The sequence below is a fragment of the Bufo gargarizans genome, chromosome 7 (assembly GCF_014858855.1).
Source record: "Bufo gargarizans isolate SCDJY-AF-19 chromosome 7, ASM1485885v1, whole genome shotgun sequence".
In the NCBI taxonomy this organism is placed as follows: Eukaryota; Metazoa; Chordata; class Amphibia; order Anura; family Bufonidae; genus Bufo; species Bufo gargarizans.
The window spans coordinates 61,198,155-61,215,122 of record NC_058086.1 but is presented as its reverse complement, the minus strand read 5'-3'; the positions used below and the strand labels follow the sequence as shown (position 1 = coordinate 61,215,122).

Genomic DNA, 16,968 nt, shown 5'->3' with positions numbered 1-16,968 from the left:
AGATGCCTTCAGCTGCCAAGCGCACATGTAACAGGTCAGCCGGTGTCATAGGTACAAATCTGCTGACAGGTGCCCTTTAAATCTCCTGCATCTCCAGTGATCCCCCATCTGTCCTCCAGAGATGATATCAGGCACATCATTAACGTGACCGCTGCATCCAATCACTATCCTCAGCAGTGATGCTTGCAAACATAGCAGGTGACTACTGAGGCCAGTGACTGGCTGCAGAGGTCACATGAATGATGTACATGAGGTCGTCCCAGCAGGTCCGGCGAGAAATACTGGACTGTGCGGGCAGAGTTTAATACATCAGTCTTTTTTTTTTTTTTTTTTACATTTCCTGCTGTTAGGCAAATTGCCCAAAATCCCAGACAACTCCTGTACATTTCAATGATTTTTATTTTTTAATGAGAAGCTAATATTGTTGGAATTTATTTCTTCATCTTGCTCCCCTTCCTTCTCTCTCGAAGAAAATCCTTTGGGTACGGACTGGAGGGTTTATTTTGGGACTGCTGATGACATCCCCTATACGTAGAGCTCTATATAGCTCCGCTTTCTATAGGAGATTACCGGCAATGCAATGGGGCGTACTTTCTTTTCCCAGAAACAGCGCCACTCCTATCCAGGTGCCGTGTCTAGTATTGCACCTCGGTATGAAATCGTTGCAACACCAGACACAGCCCAAGGTAGTTTCTGGAAATAAAGGAGACCCCTTTTTCTGAAAAAATATAAATGCTCAACATGGATTAACTCAAACTAATTAGTACGGACACATTCAGAGAAGTAAATATAGCTTATTCCCTAAAGTGCCCAATGACCCTGTTCTGCATTTACATGTGTGCGCGGAGCCAGATACTAGATTCATTGAGACCGAAGAAAAACAAGGGGTGATGAACTATCCATATAGAGCATGCAGGCACGCGGCTGCTGCGGTACGCCATGACATTAGAAGCTGGTTTCATTCACGTCGAGGTGGACGCCAATCAAGCCCGGCCTGAAAAGCAGCTTCACGTATGGAACAACTGGTTGAAGCATTAGGGAAAACACCCAATTAAAGGCTTTCGCTGAGACGGGCTTGGCTACGGTCCCTCTTTGGGAGCTTTCGGACAGGAGCCAGGTGGATGAGAAAGGTTAAAACCAAAAAGGAAAAAAAAAAAAAAAAAAAAGTCTAACGTACTCAGGTCCTAAGAGAAGTGAGATCCTCGGATACTCTACTGCTGGAAAGAAGCGAAAGAAAATCCTGCGTTTATTGGAATTTTAGACCACACTATGAAACTACTTGGGGTCTACCAGCCCCGGGGCCCTGGACCACTGCTCATAGAGAAAGAGTTGTACTCATGTGGACGGCTGCAAACAAAAGAACTGAATGAGATCACAGATGTTCTCACATAGGACATTAACGGGGAGGTTGGACACATTGCCCGTCCCAAGGACTATTCATCACAACAGCCTGACAGAGGCCTTTTACTTCTGGGATTAATAATGCCTTAAAAATTTAAAATCTAAAAACCACATTGTTTTATAGGCAATGTCACTTAGAAGGGTTTTCCGGTTTGCATCAGCATCGTTCAAAATAATCCTTTATGAAGGTAGATGTAATTTTGTAATGTGCTTCTTTTACCCCCCGTTCTGGGCTGTGGTCACATGACCATGTCCATGCAGCTCTGCCTTATTTCCTGTGATGTCATGTCCATGGGAGGGGCAGTGATAGGGGAGTGTCTATGTAACTAGCTGGGTGGGAGGAGCTATAAACTAGCTGGGTGTTACTAGGGGCAGAACTCATGGGGAAAATGGGTCAGGAGAGTCCAAATTGAATAATAAAAATTAAAAAAGTGGGGACGATATACATGAGGTAAGTAACTACATGAGCAAATATGTTAAACTGTAGTAACTTTTAAATGAGTGTTATTTTGTTCAATTTCTTAGGTTTGCCTTCTTTGTTTTCTTTTTTTCTTTTCAATAAACTGTTAATATGCTCTCCGGTATGAGAATGGAACGGAATGCATTTTGCAGCATTCCGTTCTGTTCAGTTACGTTTTGTCCCCATCAACAATGAATGGGGACAAAACGGAAGTGTTTTTTTTTTCCCCCGGTATTGAGAGCCTATGACAGATCTCAATACTGGAAAATAGAAACGCTAGTGTGAAAGTAGCCTTAGTCAGGATACTTTCTCCTTTTGTCTCATGCTTTGCTTTGGTGCTGCAGAATAGTTGGCGCTATATAAATTATTATTATTATGGGACATCTGCAACTTTATTACCATTTTTTTTTTTTTTTTTGCATGTTGTGTAACAAACTTAGATGCCAAAAGGCATCCAAAGCCTTTGGAGAAGGATATAAGCATGGATGCTGACATCATAGTGCAATCACAGATGCTTTCATTTAAGGCTAGTTTCACATCAGCGGCACAGCTCTCCGGCAGAGAACAGCCTGCCGGAGTCCTCCACATCCGGCATTGACAGATACTGCCGTCTGCCGACAGACCCCTTTGACTATAAATGGCATCTGGCTGGGAGATCTGGCTGCTCCCTGGTAAATAGGCCGGGATCTGACTGGACAAAAAACGCTGCATGCAACGTTTTTGTCCAGCAGATTCCTGGCATTCTCTGCCGGAGAGCTGTGCTACATGTGAAAGTAGCCCAAGATACAGAATCAAACACAGAAGCAGATAACTGTACCCAAATACTCTGCTGGAGCATTTAGTATGTGGAGCACAGGAAAGAGTTAAAGGGACTGTCACCAGTTTTATGTTGTCCTATTCGAGGGCGGCATAAATTGGTGACAGACGGCAGAATGCTCTCTCACTTGGATGACCCAGTTGTTTTGCTAAAATCAGTATTGTGCCGCTCAATACCGTGCACAAGCTGAGGAGTCCTATTCATGATGAGCCGTCGGCTCTCTTAACCCTGTAATTGCTATAGACGAGCTGCTAAACAGGGTGTGGTGAGACACCGGAGCTCCTCAATATGAGGACTTTCCAGACCTGCAGGGCTGGAGCTGCTCAATCTCAATACTGGTCAGTTCAATAAAGTGATCCAGCATTTTGCTCCGGGTCTCTGTCACCAGTATATGCTGCCCTCATATAGGACAGTGTAAAGATTCCCTAGGTGACAACGGATTGTCTGAGTAAGCTCTAAGTTGTATCTATTGGGCCATACTGTGGCTTCGTATGCCTCAGATTTCATTTGAATTCCCACAAGGGACCTTTTTGGTGGGACGAAATTGTGGGACGCTCGTTCGGCTGCTGTGTTGCAGACACACTGCATTTAGTATAGAATATTGCCGCATGATCGTTCTGTACAGAGGAACATAGAGGGAGATTTATCAAGACTAGTGCTTTCTGCGCCGGTTTTGATAATCCCCTGTGCTGTCAGAGGATGCGCCTAATTTATGACGTCTCCGGCAGTCTGTGCGTCTACACAGAAATGTACGACAGCTCAGAGCAGCCACAGATTTCTGGCTTAAATTGCACCAGAAAACTAGTGTTAGCCTACATGCACAACGGACATGTGATGGACGTTTTTTTTATGGCCATCAATAACAGAAAGCAGTCTATGGGGTTGTTCACACGGCAGTTTTTTGACGGCCAGTGAATAACAGACGTCAAAATAATAGAACATGCTCTTTTTCATTGACCGACTAGGCTGTTGGCCACACTGTTTTCCTGCCATTGTGGTGAGAACGGAGTAAAAAGAGACACTTGTAACCATTTTCGCTCTCAAAAATGTGCATTTAGAAAAAGTCGCAAACACACAGTTTGAGACTTTTTGAAAGCCCCTTTTCTGGCACAAGGGAGAAGATAAACCTCACCCGTAGTGTCCACATCTCTGCAGAATGAAGTCCCTGGGATTCTGAGCTCCTCGCACACAGCACAGCTCTACAAAGAAGTCACATCTACTTTTTTGGAAACTACTGTGAAGATGCACAAGGATGATTTTGTACTAACATCTTAGGCTACTTTCACACTTGCGGCAGTGTGATCCGGCGGGCAGTTCCGTCGTCGGAACTGGCCGCCGGATCCGCCGATCTGCTGCTGCCTGAAAGCATTTGTGAGACGGATCCGGATGCGGATCCGTCTCACAAATGCATTGCAAGGACGGATCCGTCTCTCCGCTTGTCATGCGGACCGACGGATCCGTCTTGTACATTTTTCGCATTTTTACCGATCTGCGCATGCCGGAACGACGGATCCGGCATTCCGGTATTCTGAATGCCGGATCCGGCGCTAATACATTCCTATGGGAAAAAATGCCGGATCCGGCGTTCAGGCATGTCTTCAGTTTTTTTCGCCGGAGAAAAAACCGTAGCATGCTACGGTTTTCTCTTTTGCCTGATCAGTCAAAACGACTGAACTGAAGACATCCTGATGCAAACTGAACGGATTACTCTCCATTCAGAATGCATGGGGATATGCCTGATCAGTTCTTTTCCGGTATAGAGCCCCTGTGACGGAACTCTATGCCGGAAAAGAAAAACGCTAGTGTGAAAGTACCCTTAGAATGAGCTGCACAAACAGCAATAACCATTACACCTATGCAATATACAAGGTCACATCTTGTGCAGCTGTTCTCTATTGCAGACTCTTCTTCCATCACCTTCCCAATTCCCACGGTCCCATCTCCTGGATATGGACGTCGGTAACTGAATCATTCTCCATTCCACCAGAGACAGCTCCATCGCTTCCCTATAATTCAGGAGCTTGCTGTCTTTAGAGGGCTGCTCCTTCACCCTCATGCCATCTCTACAGCATGGCCGTCACCGTATTCATTGACCTCTACACCTCCTTCTCCTCCTTAACGCTGGATGCACGGCGAGTCTGTAACAGATTACCACCCGTCCATGAACTCTGCTCACATCCCAGGAGTGACAGGGGCCTGACTCACAGTCAAAACACCATTCCAAGACTCGCACTCAATTACAGAAGACATATCATGCACTGCGTATTGCAGGCTCACCAGATGTATATGCCTTCGCTGTACTGAGGGGTCTGCACAAAATCTCATCACATCGGTTTATAACAGTGGTCTTCAATCCCTGGTTCTCCAGTCGTTGCTAAAATACAACTTTGAGAAGTTTCAGAAGCTGCAGGCTATTAAAGGGGTTGTCCCACAAAAAAAAATATTCTACAGTTTTCAAACCAATCCCTGGATCTGAATACTTTTGTAATTGCATGTAATTAAGAATTAAGTATAACCAGCGAGTTATTCAATAAAATGCATCTGTATAGCGCCACCTGCTGCTTGCTTATTTTTTTATTTCTTTGTCCGGCTTACTGAGAAGGTCGCACACGCTCAGTGTCATCCTTCAACTGCCTCTTGAGCTGTGATAGGGAGAGAGCTACAGAACAAAGACACTCCCCTTGACAAAGGACACTCCCATTTTGCTGCCAGCTTGATATAAATCTAGCAGAGCAATAGGAGAAATTAATGGGGAAATCTCTGGATCCATGTGAGGTACAGGGCTGGTTCTAGTTTTGTTAGTTAGTTGCCCGTCATGTACTATATGATGTGTGATTTTCATTTATTTACATTAAAGGGATTCTGCACTTTCATTTAACTGATGATCTATCCTACCCTATAGAGTTGATTACTCTTACCGGTAATTGTTTTTTCCAATAGCCTCCACAGCGGCACTTACAGGAGGGTGTCCCCAGGACAGGAAACAACGCAGGCTTTTTTTTTAATAAACTCTCCGATTTCTTGTACATGGGATCTCGTAAGAGCCCCATATCTTCAAACGGGAGAGAGTTGTTGTTGTTTTAAATGCAGGCAACTGGGGCATCAACCTTTGGCGTCTTGTCCAACAGACTAGACTCAGTCTCTGCAAAAGGATATTTTCTTTTAAATGAGCTTGTTACAGCCGTTCTCCTTTCAGGATCTCTCCACTCTTTGGATATCAGAGACTTAATGTTATTATGGATGGGGAAGACCCTTCTTCTTTCTCCCAGACCCTGGAACACCTGATCCTGAATGGAGTGAGCTTCCTTTACAGCTTCAATATCCATGGTGGCTCTAATGGTCTTTAGAAGACAGTCTGTTTCTTCCGGGAGAAACAAAGGTCTACCCGAGTCGTCATCTGAGGAAGCAGAGACCGGATCAGATAATATTTCTCCCTCATCCAGATCCAATGCCACCTCGGAAGTATGGGATCTCTTAGACGTGGATGGACGTGGGGATTGTGGTGCAATTTTTAGGTCCACTGCCGCATTAACTTCCTCCTTAATCATAGCTCTAATGGAATCAAGGAAGGAAGGCGACTCCTCTGTAACCACTTTATCGGTGCACTACTGACATGAGGCATTTTTAGATTTAGAGGAAAAGGACTTCCTGCAGATGGCGCACTTTTTGCGTCCTGAATGTTCACTGGCTGGTTTAGGTGCCATGGTCTCAGTGCCCTAAGATTTAAATAAAAAAAAGGGCTATAGGGCCATTAATATTTAAAAAGGCCACCACCTTCACCAGGGTGGAATTTCACTGCCACCAATAATACCCAAGGAGCCGTGCAGACTAAAAGACACAGAAAGGATAAAAGAAATAAGTCCCCCAGGGGAGGAGGCTTACCGGGCTGAGGGCAGAGGCAGCTCCAGGCTTTCTTGTGGCGTCAGTATCCATGGGGGCAAGCATGACTGCAGGCGGTGAGCGCACGCTTGTTCAGCCGGCTTATCGCATATGAATGATTCTGCAGTCGCGCTCTTAACATCCCCGGAAGCCGCCGCATTAACGCAAGATTCTCTTGCCCAAGGAAAATCTCGCCTGGTGACGTCACAGGTGAGGATCCTGCGTGATTTCCCCTTACCTGGGAATATCGCGAGCCTGGGGATGCCTGCACGCAGGGCTTACTCCGAGAAACGGGTAAGGGATGCAGTGCGTCCCCGGGTACCCGTTCCCTGCACCAGCCCTCCCACCTAATGTGGGGAAGAAGCAAGGATGGGCGAAATAAAGATACATCCCTGGCACTGCAGGAGAGGCTCGCACGCATCCCGAGGACAGGAAACAATCACTGAATAGATAAGGGGAGGAGGCCTTTTAGATCAGGTGCTTCTGCGTCGTTTCGTGTCCTGGGGGCGGGGACACCCTGCTGTAAGTGCCGCTGTGGAGGCGCCGGGGAAAATATGACCTTTTATTTACTCTTATGGCTTCTTACAACTTCAGATTATATGCCCTAGTAGTTGCGCTAGTAGATGAGAGGATCTCCTTACACAAGGTCAAATTGGGGTTATGCTCAGCATGGTGTTAAATTCTGAAAGACGTGCAGTGCTGAGAAGTGACCTCTATTGCCATAGAAAATACAGATACTACTTACCGCCCATGTCTTGGTGAGTCGGAAGATCGGAGCACTTTGTAACCCAGACACCACAGCCATTAATGCATGCAGGTTGTTCAGCTCATACAGCTTCTGTGGACATATGAAGGAGAAAAGTTACAATCTGTCCCTTTGTTCTGACATGTTTGGATTGGATTTTCTTTCCCTGCAGTTTACAGCATAATCAAAGGTTTTTTTCAATTATTTTAAATACCAGTACAGAAAATGAAGTAGTAGTTCTAAACAACGAATGAAATGCACACAGATAATGTACAAGGCATGAACCAATAAATATGCATACAAATAAAATATCTGACACTACAGAATACAATACTGATATTTGCCTCAAACTAAGGGTTCATACACATGACCGCACCATGTTTTGCCGTCCACAAATTGCAGATCTGCAAAACACGGATGCTGGCCGCGTGCTTTCCGCAATTTGCAGCCCATGATAGAAATGCCTATTCTGGTCTGCAAAACGCAGCTTGGATGCGGACCCAAACAACGGTCGTGTGCATGAGCCCTAAGTCACCCAATATGTGCAATGGAGTCAGAGAAAAGTGCCCCAGCCCGAGTCCTTATCGTAAATCGGGTGCAGGTCTAGAAAGCCTCAATACGTTTATGCCACCTATAGGTTTAGTAAATCTGGGCCCTGCTACAGCAGATCACTGCATGTGAATGTTACTTCAAGAAGACTTGAAGACTGTAAGGATAACCTCAGTCTGCTTCTGCTATTCAGTCCTATACAATATTATGTAGAAATATTCTTTGTAGGGGCCGGTTTACACCACATGATGGCCCTACATTTGGCATTATACAGTGGATATAAAAAGTCTACATGCCCCTGTTAAAATGTCAGTAGAGTGTATTACTATAGTGCAGCGGCGGCATGAAACGCACGGCGTCATAGCAACCAATAATGCCGTGCGCTCCTGCTCTCAACAGGAATCCAGGCCGTGTTACCACGGACCACTCTCGGCCGCGTGCATTCGGCCGAAAACTGGTCTGGGAGGCTACCAAGAGGCCTACAGCAACATTAAAGGAGCTGCAGGAATATCTGGCAAGTACTGGCTGTGTGGTACATGTGACAACAATCTCCCGTATTCTTCATATGTCTGGGCTATGGGGTAGGGTGGCAAGACGTTAGCCTTTTCTTACGAAGAAAAACATCCAAGCCAGGCTACATTTTGCAAAAACACATCTGAAGTCTCCCAAAAGGATGTGGGAAAAGGTGTTATGGTCTGAGGAAACCAAGGTTGAACTTTTTGGCCAAAAGTCCAAAAGATATGTTTGGCGCAAAAATAACACTGCACATCACCAATACCCACAGTGAAGCATGGTGGTGGCAGCATCATGCCAAGGGGCTGCTTTTCTTCAGCTGGAACTGGGGCCTTAGTTAAGCTAGAGGGAATTATGAACAGTTCCAAATACCAGTCAATATTGGCACAAAACCTTCAGACTTCTGCTAGAAAGCTGAACATGAAGAGGAACTTCAACGTTCAGCATGACAACGACCCAAAGCATACATCCAAATCAACAAAGGAATGGCTTCACTAGAAGAAGATTAAAGTTTTGGAATGGCCCAGCCAGAGCCCAGACCTGAATCCACATCTGTGGGGTGATCTGAAGAGGGCTGTGACCAGGAGATGCCCTCGCAATCTGACAGATTTGAAGTGTTTTTGCAAAGAAGAGTGGGCAAATCTTGCCAAGTCAAAATGTGCCATGCTGATAGACTCCTACCCAAAAAGACTGAGTGCTGTAATAAAATCAAAAGGTGCTTCAACAAAGTATTAGTTTAAGGGTGTGCACACTTATGCAACCATATTATTTTATTTTTATATTTTTTTTCTTCCCTCTACCTAAAAGATTGCAGTTAGTTTTTCAATTGAGTTGTTCAGTTTATAGGTCACATTAAAGGTGGAAAAAGTTCTGAAATGATTTATCTTTGTCTCATTTTTTTTACATCACAAAAACCTGACGACATTTTAACAGGGGTGTGTAGACTATTTATATCCACTGTACAGACAGACACACAAGTATTCATAGGGTTTCATTCACCCTACGGAGGTTAAATTAGTGTCCTTTTGGCCCCCGCCGGGCCGATACTGGTGACTACACTTTTTTGTAGCATGTAGTAGACTACGCTATTCCATAGAACAGTGATGTATACAATCCAACCATTCATCAGGGATATACAGATCTGTCAAACACAGACTGAAAATGTAATTTGAAGAGGCCCATCCTGCAGCTTGTGTTGGAAGAAACGCCTGCTATCAAATACATCAATGTCTAAATCCTGGGTCTGGGTTCTGCTGGGAATTGGACTACAAAGCCTCCTTGCACATACCTCTAGGACTACACTGAGAGCTCATGGACTCACAGGGCGCCTGGAAGCTTTTAATGGAGGCCGAGAGCGCTGCCAAATGAAGTGTCAGGAATAAATATTTATCCGTGGCTGTAAGCATTCTAAGTATGTGGTGCCCACATCTTCCATAAAACACCAAGACTGGGGAGAATAAAAAAAAAAAAAAAAACTGTGCTGATATCACTCACCTTGGCGGTTTTTATATAATGGCTCAAGACCTCTGCACGAATCTTTAGTGTTTGTGCATGAAGAATCTCTCTCACCACCCAAAAGCTCACCTGCGAAATAAGAAAATGCTTAAATATGGATTCAAAAAGGCATAGAACAAGTGTAACGGGCCGTTACGATAACACTCGGGGTTCAATGAGCCCTTTCAACACGCGGTTTCTGAAAGGCGTCCAGCTCATCTTGGAAGGAAACAGATGGGTACAGATCGGACTGAAGGCTGAAAATCCTCACACGCTATTACAGCCGTGTGCCCCTTATTCGCGTCTAAGGACCTAAGTATTTAAGTCTCGTCAGTGCTAAAACTGGCAGAACTGTATATGGGCGCTCTGCTTTTTTATTAAGTGCAGCCACGGTATACCGGAAAGATCAGCAACTTTCTAATATACTGTGGGGGTTTTAGACGGCAGTCTTAATATCCCTTATAGCTGGCGGAGGATCCGGTGGTGGTGCCAGCCTCTCCATAACTTCGGCGGATGCATCGCCGCTTTGAAATGCAAGTCAGATTCCTTGCTGGCGTAGATTTAGACCATTTTCTACGCCTAAACCAGGCGTAGAATATGGTAAATGAGACATGCCTGCTGTCCTGTCCCTTCCCCGTCCACTTTTTTTAGACCTGATATGAGCGGGGAAAAGTGGCAGCTGGCGGCACAAATTTCTGGTTAGTAAATGACCCCCTTTGTTTCTAATTCTCTCACTGTTTTTAACACTATTTTTGCACTTCTGCACTTCTGCAGCTCCGGCAACCCGTATACAAACTGATAGCTTTTTTTTTTTTTTGCCGGATCCGGTGATATATCGGATGAGTCTCATCCGGTATTTAAATTTTTACAAAGATCAAAAGAGAAACTAGCTCCTCCTATATCCCGACGCATGCGCAGATGGAAAAACTGGATCCAGCGATGAGGCAATTTCCGGAACACTTGGTACTGGATCCGGCATTAATACATTTCTATGGAAATTAATGCCGGATCTGGCAAAAACAGTATTGTTCGGGGATTCTGGCCGGAAAAAATACTGCATCAAGCTGCGGTATTTTGTCCGATCAAATACAGTACAAGGAACGGAAGACATCCTGATGCATACTGAACAGATTGCTTTCCATTCAGAATGCATTAGGACAAAACTGACGCGTTTTTTGCGGTAATGATATTCTTTTCCAGTATTGAAATTCGGGTAAGGGTAACGCTAGTGTGAAAGTACCTTAAAACCTAGGTGCATCTCAAAAGAGCGAAAAAAAGCGGTATTGCCATAACTATTTTTAGATTGGTTTTATTTTTTTATTTCTCAAACCAACTAATTTGAATTGCTAAAAACATTAACACCTTTAATCCACAGGGGGACGGCTGCAGAATCAATACAGGAGCTGAAGGTCTACAGAGGAAGAATCGCCTTCATTACTGCGTCCCACAGAGGTCCTTTTATAGAGCTCTGCTCCGTATTTTAATGTTACTAACGTCACAGTCGGGATTGGAAATGGTCTGGAGTTTTTCAACAAAAATATTTCCAATCACTTTTTTTTTTTTTTTTTTTTTATGTCCATGGAGTGGATATCCCAATGTTCTTAATACCGCATTAAGTGTAAGGAACGCTGAAGTTAAATAATGAATGTTAGTTCTAGAAAGAAAAACTCTTTGGAAACAGGAATGGCAATTTCCTGAGAGCAAAAAATGAAGTCTGGCTGCTAAAAATCCTCCAGCAGCTCAGCAGGTTATTTGATTTTTATAGAGTGTTCCCCTCAGAAATAAGTTTGTCTTCAATGGAGACTGGTCTAATATAAATGCTGTTATGTGCCTGTAGCAGGGCTGCTGTCAGCGGCGAAGTAACAGCTCAATTCCTCTGCTCCAATGCTGCTTAATACCTCCATATTTCTTACTCTCCCATCCTCTGCAGCACAGATGCACTACACAGTTAAAAGATTCTGCAGTGCCTAAGGTGTTTTTTTTTTTTTGTGGCATTTTGTTTTCTACTTTTTTCCCCACAGGGCCAGATGTAACTTTAAAGTCTATAGTGGATTACGTGAATTACCGTACTTTTCACCCTATAAAGATGCACACCCCCCCGTCGAATACTAATGAGCGCTGTGCTGTGATCTGCGCAAGGACATAGGTGCGCTCTGTGACCTCACGCTGTGCGACGTCGGGTCATAGCAGAGAGCGGCAGATAGAGTGTGGGATCTCAGGAACGGTGGCAGCGTCCGTGCAGGAAAGGAGAGTTTATTTTTTATTTTTTTATGTGAGGTCTGATTAACATTGGGGGTCTGATCTGCGGTCTAATTAGCACTGGGGATCTGATCTGAGGTCTGATAGGGGGTCTGGTCTGTGGTCTAATTAGCACTGGGGATCTGATCTGAGGTCTGATAGGGGGTCTGATCTGTGGTCTAATTAGCACTGGGGATCTGATCTGAGGTCTGATAGGGGGTCTGGTCTGTGGTCTAATTAGCACTGGGAGTCTGATCTGAGGTCTGATAGGGGGTCTGGTCTGTGGTCTAATTAGCACTGGGGATCTGATCTGAGGTCTGATAGGGGGTCTGGTCTGTGGTCTAATTAGCACTGGGGATCTGATCTGAGGTCTGATAGGGGCACTGGTCTGTGGTCTAATTAGCACTGGGGATCTGATCTGAGGTCTGATAGAGGGTCTGGTCTGTGGTCTAATCAGCACTGGGGGTCTGATCTGAGGACTGATTCTGGGTCTGGTCTGTGGTCTGATTAACATTAAGGCTCTGATCTGAGGTCTGATGAGTATTGGGGGTCTGATTATTTTTTTTCCCCTCTAAAACCTAGATGTGTTCTATGGAATGAAAAGCAAGTGTTTTTCTTTTTCATGGTGTTTTTGGTCTTGTGTTTATAGGATTTTTGTTGGAGTGCAGCATGCTCTAGTTATGGTGGGGGTTTTTTAAGCCTTTTTTACACCTGTTCTAAGTATAGGATAGGTCATCAATATTTGACTCTCGGGAAAACTGCTTTAAAATATATATATTTTAAATAATAATAATTTGTGTAGAAAAAAAAAAGTCTAAGGCAACTTTCACACAAGCTTGACGGATGAGGTCCGGATGCATTCTGTGAAACTCACAGCATTTTGCAAGCAAGTTCAGTCAGTTTTTTCTTCCTTCAATGAAAAATGCACTTGCTTGCGGATGCAATGTGTTTTTCACTAAAGCCCCTTTCACTTCTATGGGGCCAGGGCTACGTGAAAAATGCAGAATATAGTACATGCTGCATTTTTCACGCAATGCAGAACTGATGCGTGTGCACAGACCCATTGAAAATAATGGGTCAGGATTCAGTCCGGGTGCTATGCGTTCACGTCACGCATCGCACCCATGTGGAAAACTCGCTCGTGTAAAAGGGGCCTAAAAGTTGGCCACTCGCGAGATGAATGTTGGCCGAACGCAGATTGACAGGAACAGTTGACCATCTAATGTGTATGGGGTCTCCGCAGAAGTTGAGATAGAGAGAAGGATCAGGCAGCTGGATTTCAACATGTCTAATCCTTTTGGTCTCAGGGGAGATGAGCCACTGCTAGAGGAGTCTGGCAAGGGCTTAAAAGAGTTTTCCGGGATTTTAATACTGATGACCTATCCTCATCAGTATCTGATTGGTGAAGGTCTGACACGCGGGACCCCGCCGATCAGTGCTGCGCTTACTAAGCACAGCGCCGTGCATTGTATATCTGCTCCTGGGCCACGTGTAGTCACTGGCCTAGGGAAAGCTGTGAGAAGGCTGATGTCTTCTCAAACAGCTGATCAGCGAGGATCTCCGCTGTCCGGGCCTGCACCAATGAAATACGGATGAACTATCCAGAGGAAAGGCCAGCTGATGTCCAAGATTTAGGAATTAGGCGCCTCTTTACCACTGGACTGCTGGAGCGGAGCAAAGTCAAGTCATCTTCAAGTAGATCATTATCAATGCAAACATGCTTGGACGTTTGTTCCATCTTTTCATACAGTTTTATAATTTCATGATCAAACTATGAAAAATGTTATATTATGAAAGACTGGTAAAGAGACTTTTTTTAATCAAACACAGAATTTTCTGTATATTAGAATGATTATGAGATTTAATTAAAAAAAAAAAAAAAAAATCTGTGAGGTTGGTGACTGACTTGGTTAAATCGTCTTGTGAAGGCCACGGCATTCGGTGCAGAACTGTATTTCTCCTTTTTATTCCACCCACAACTTGATAATTCCTATGGATGGAGAGAAAAAAAAAAAAAAAAGTTATATTTGGTACAGTCTGGTAAAGTAATTCTATGCATAGAAACAAAGATTGAAAAATTCATTAATCCAGCATTAAAAGGGTTGTCAACAACCGGCTAGACATCGCAGCAGCCAATCACTGGCCACGGCAGTGACCGGCTCCCCCGACATGACAAATGGTCACATGACACAGGAGGAGGTGGTCATCGCCACGGCCAGCAATTGGCAGCAGAGACGTCAAATTGGATGTTTACATTGAGAGAGCCCAGCGGAGCATTGCAGGCCGAAAGAGAAGGAGCGGGAAGAACGCAAGTAATCTTCCCTTTACAGGCCTGGTAAAGTTGGGGGGTGAGGGCAGGAAGGGGTGGTGGCTCCCCCTTCATTCTTGCACAACCCCTGTAAACGTAGACTTCTATGTCAAAAACATCACTTTTTTGTCAGAACTTTTTTTGCTATCCTATGTAAAAAATGCACTACAAACACTGTTGGGGGTCATTCATCAAACTGGTGTAAAGTAAAAATGGCTTAGGTGGATTGGTTGCTATGGGCAACTAAGGCTACTTTCACACGTTTTTGCTGGATCTGGTTGTATCATCTTTAACATGGCAATGACGGATCCATTTTCTATTGTGTCATGTAAGGCTGCTTTCACACTAGCGTTCGGGTTTCCGTTCGTGAGCTCCGTTTGAAGGAGCTCACGAGCGGACCCGAACGCAGCCGTCCAGCCCTGATGCAGTCTGAATGGAGGCGGATCCGCTCAGACTGCATCAGTCTGGCGGCGTTCAGCCTCCGCTCCGCTCGCCTCCGCACGGACAGGCGGACAGCTGAACGCTGCTTGCAGCGTTCGGGTGTCCGCCTGGCCGTGCGGAGGCGTGCGGATCCGTCCAGACTTACAATGTAAGTCAATGGGGACGGATCCGTTTGAAGATGCCACAATGTGGCTCAATCTTCAAGCGGATCCGTCCCCCATTGACTTTACATTGAAAGTCTGGACGGATCCGTCCCAGGCTATTTTCACACTTAGCTTTTTTTAGCTAATATAATGCAGACGGATCCGTTCTGAACGGAGCCTCCGTCTGCATTATTATGGGCGGATCCGTTCAGAACGGATCCGCCCGAACGCTAGTGTGAAAGTAGCCTTAAACTGATCCGTCCCCATTGACTTGCACTGGCGGTCATGACTGATCCATCTTGCTCCGCATCCCAGGACGGAAAGCAAACCCACAGCATGAGAACGGAATGGAATGTATTTTGGAGCACTCTGTTTCGTTCAGTTACGTTTTGTCCCCATTGACAATGAATGGTGACAAAACGGAAGCCTTTTTTCCGGTATTGAGCCCTATGATGGATCTCAATACCGGAAAATATTAACGCTAATGTAAAAAGTAGCCTAAGCCAGTTCTGCTTAACACCAGTTTTATAAATGACCCCCATTTGGTTTATTTTTTGCAGTGGAGTTTTAAGGCTTTTTTTATTATTATTTTTTTATTTTATTGTTCTTCTGGATCCCAGAATCTGTTGTGTGGCATTTTTCTCATCGACTATACGGGAAAGGCAGTTCAAAAAACACCATCCCCCCAGAAAAATAAAAAAATTCTTGTAAAATAAAAAACCCGGAATTTCAGAGTGTTTTGTAAATTTTTTGAGCTGCTGATTTTCCCCATACTTTACAGTGCAGCTCAGTGTATTACAAGCAAAAGTGCCAAGCTGATTTCTCAGCGATTATAAACTGCAAGCAATCAAACCACCAGCGAGGAAAAGACCAGCTGAGTAAGGAATAAGCCAAGGAGCCCCAGTGATTAACTGAATGTCCTCTGACCAGAGCGCAGCTTGTTAGACAGACTGGTGAACTGCAGGATTTCATCAGCACCAGGGGAGAGGACCGAGGGGTCGGAGGATCGGCACCGGAGGACTTATTTACTGACAATAGTAACCATGGAATAATGGAAAGTCTGATCAGGAGAGGACACCTCCAGATTCAGAGGAGCCAAGTGCAAAATGTGCTATGGATTAGCGCGTACAGAAGAATTCCAGCTCCAGGACCGAGCCAACATTTTTCTGCCTAAATTAATAGAAATAAACACCCCGGCCGCTTCAATCCTTTACAAAGAGCAGTTCAAGGTAACGATCAGTCAGCCGGCAGCTTAAAGGGGTCGTCTCATCATAGACAATGGGGGCACATCACTAGGATATGCTCCCATTGTCTTATAGGTGCAGGACCCCGCACCTATATCAAGAATGGAGCCCCGCAAGGTGGTGGCTGGAGAAGTGAATGGGAGCGCACCGTGCATGACCGGCCACCGCTCCCATTCACTTCTATGGGCTCGACGGAAATAGCCGGCTATTTTCGCCGGCCCCATACAAAATGAATAGAGGGCGGCTGCGCATGCGCAGTGCGCCTTCCTTCACTTTCGGTCTCCGTTCTCGATATAGGTGCGGGTGCCAGCAGTGGGACCCGCACCTATAAGACAATGGGGGGGGATATCCTAGCAATATGCCCCCATTGTCTGTCAAGAGACAACCCCTTTAACTGGTTAGTGACTAGATGCAAATCTGATACGATTCCCATCTAGTGACTCCTCTGAAACATGAAAAGCCAAGTGAAGACTATCAATCCTCATCTATAGGGAAGAGCGAACTTCTATTTTCAAGTTTGGCGTACAAGGTTCGGGTTATCTAAGAATCCCATTATGGATTCCGCTACAACAGACCATACTAGCTGCTGCAACTGGTGGCAGTTGGAGGATGGAACTGAGCATGTGCGTCCACCTCAGTGAGGTGGACGTAGAAATTAGAAAACAGCAGGTGGTGCTATACAGATTAATTTACAAAACTCAGTGACTACACTAAATTTTAAATTACATGGAATTAC

General features: G+C 44.9%; 1 protein-coding gene across 8 annotated transcripts in view; it reads right to left on the bottom strand.

Moving 5' to 3' along the window:
• RALGPS2 (Ral GEF with PH domain and SH3 binding motif 2) overlaps positions 1 to 16,968 on the bottom strand; it is a 155,616-nt gene that overhangs the window by 78,834 nt on the left and 59,814 nt on the right. For all 8 annotated transcript variants that reach the window (XM_044300402.1, XM_044300405.1, XM_044300404.1 and 5 more), the window contains exons 5-7: positions 14,003 to 14,086; positions 9,859 to 9,948; positions 7,303 to 7,395 (exon numbers count right to left, since the gene is read on the bottom strand). In XM_044300402.1, coding sequence (XP_044156337.1) covers positions 7,303 to 7,395; positions 9,859 to 9,948; positions 14,003 to 14,086 — 267 coding nt within the window. The remainder of the gene's footprint in view (positions 1 to 7,302; positions 7,396 to 9,858; positions 9,949 to 14,002; positions 14,087 to 16,968) is intronic.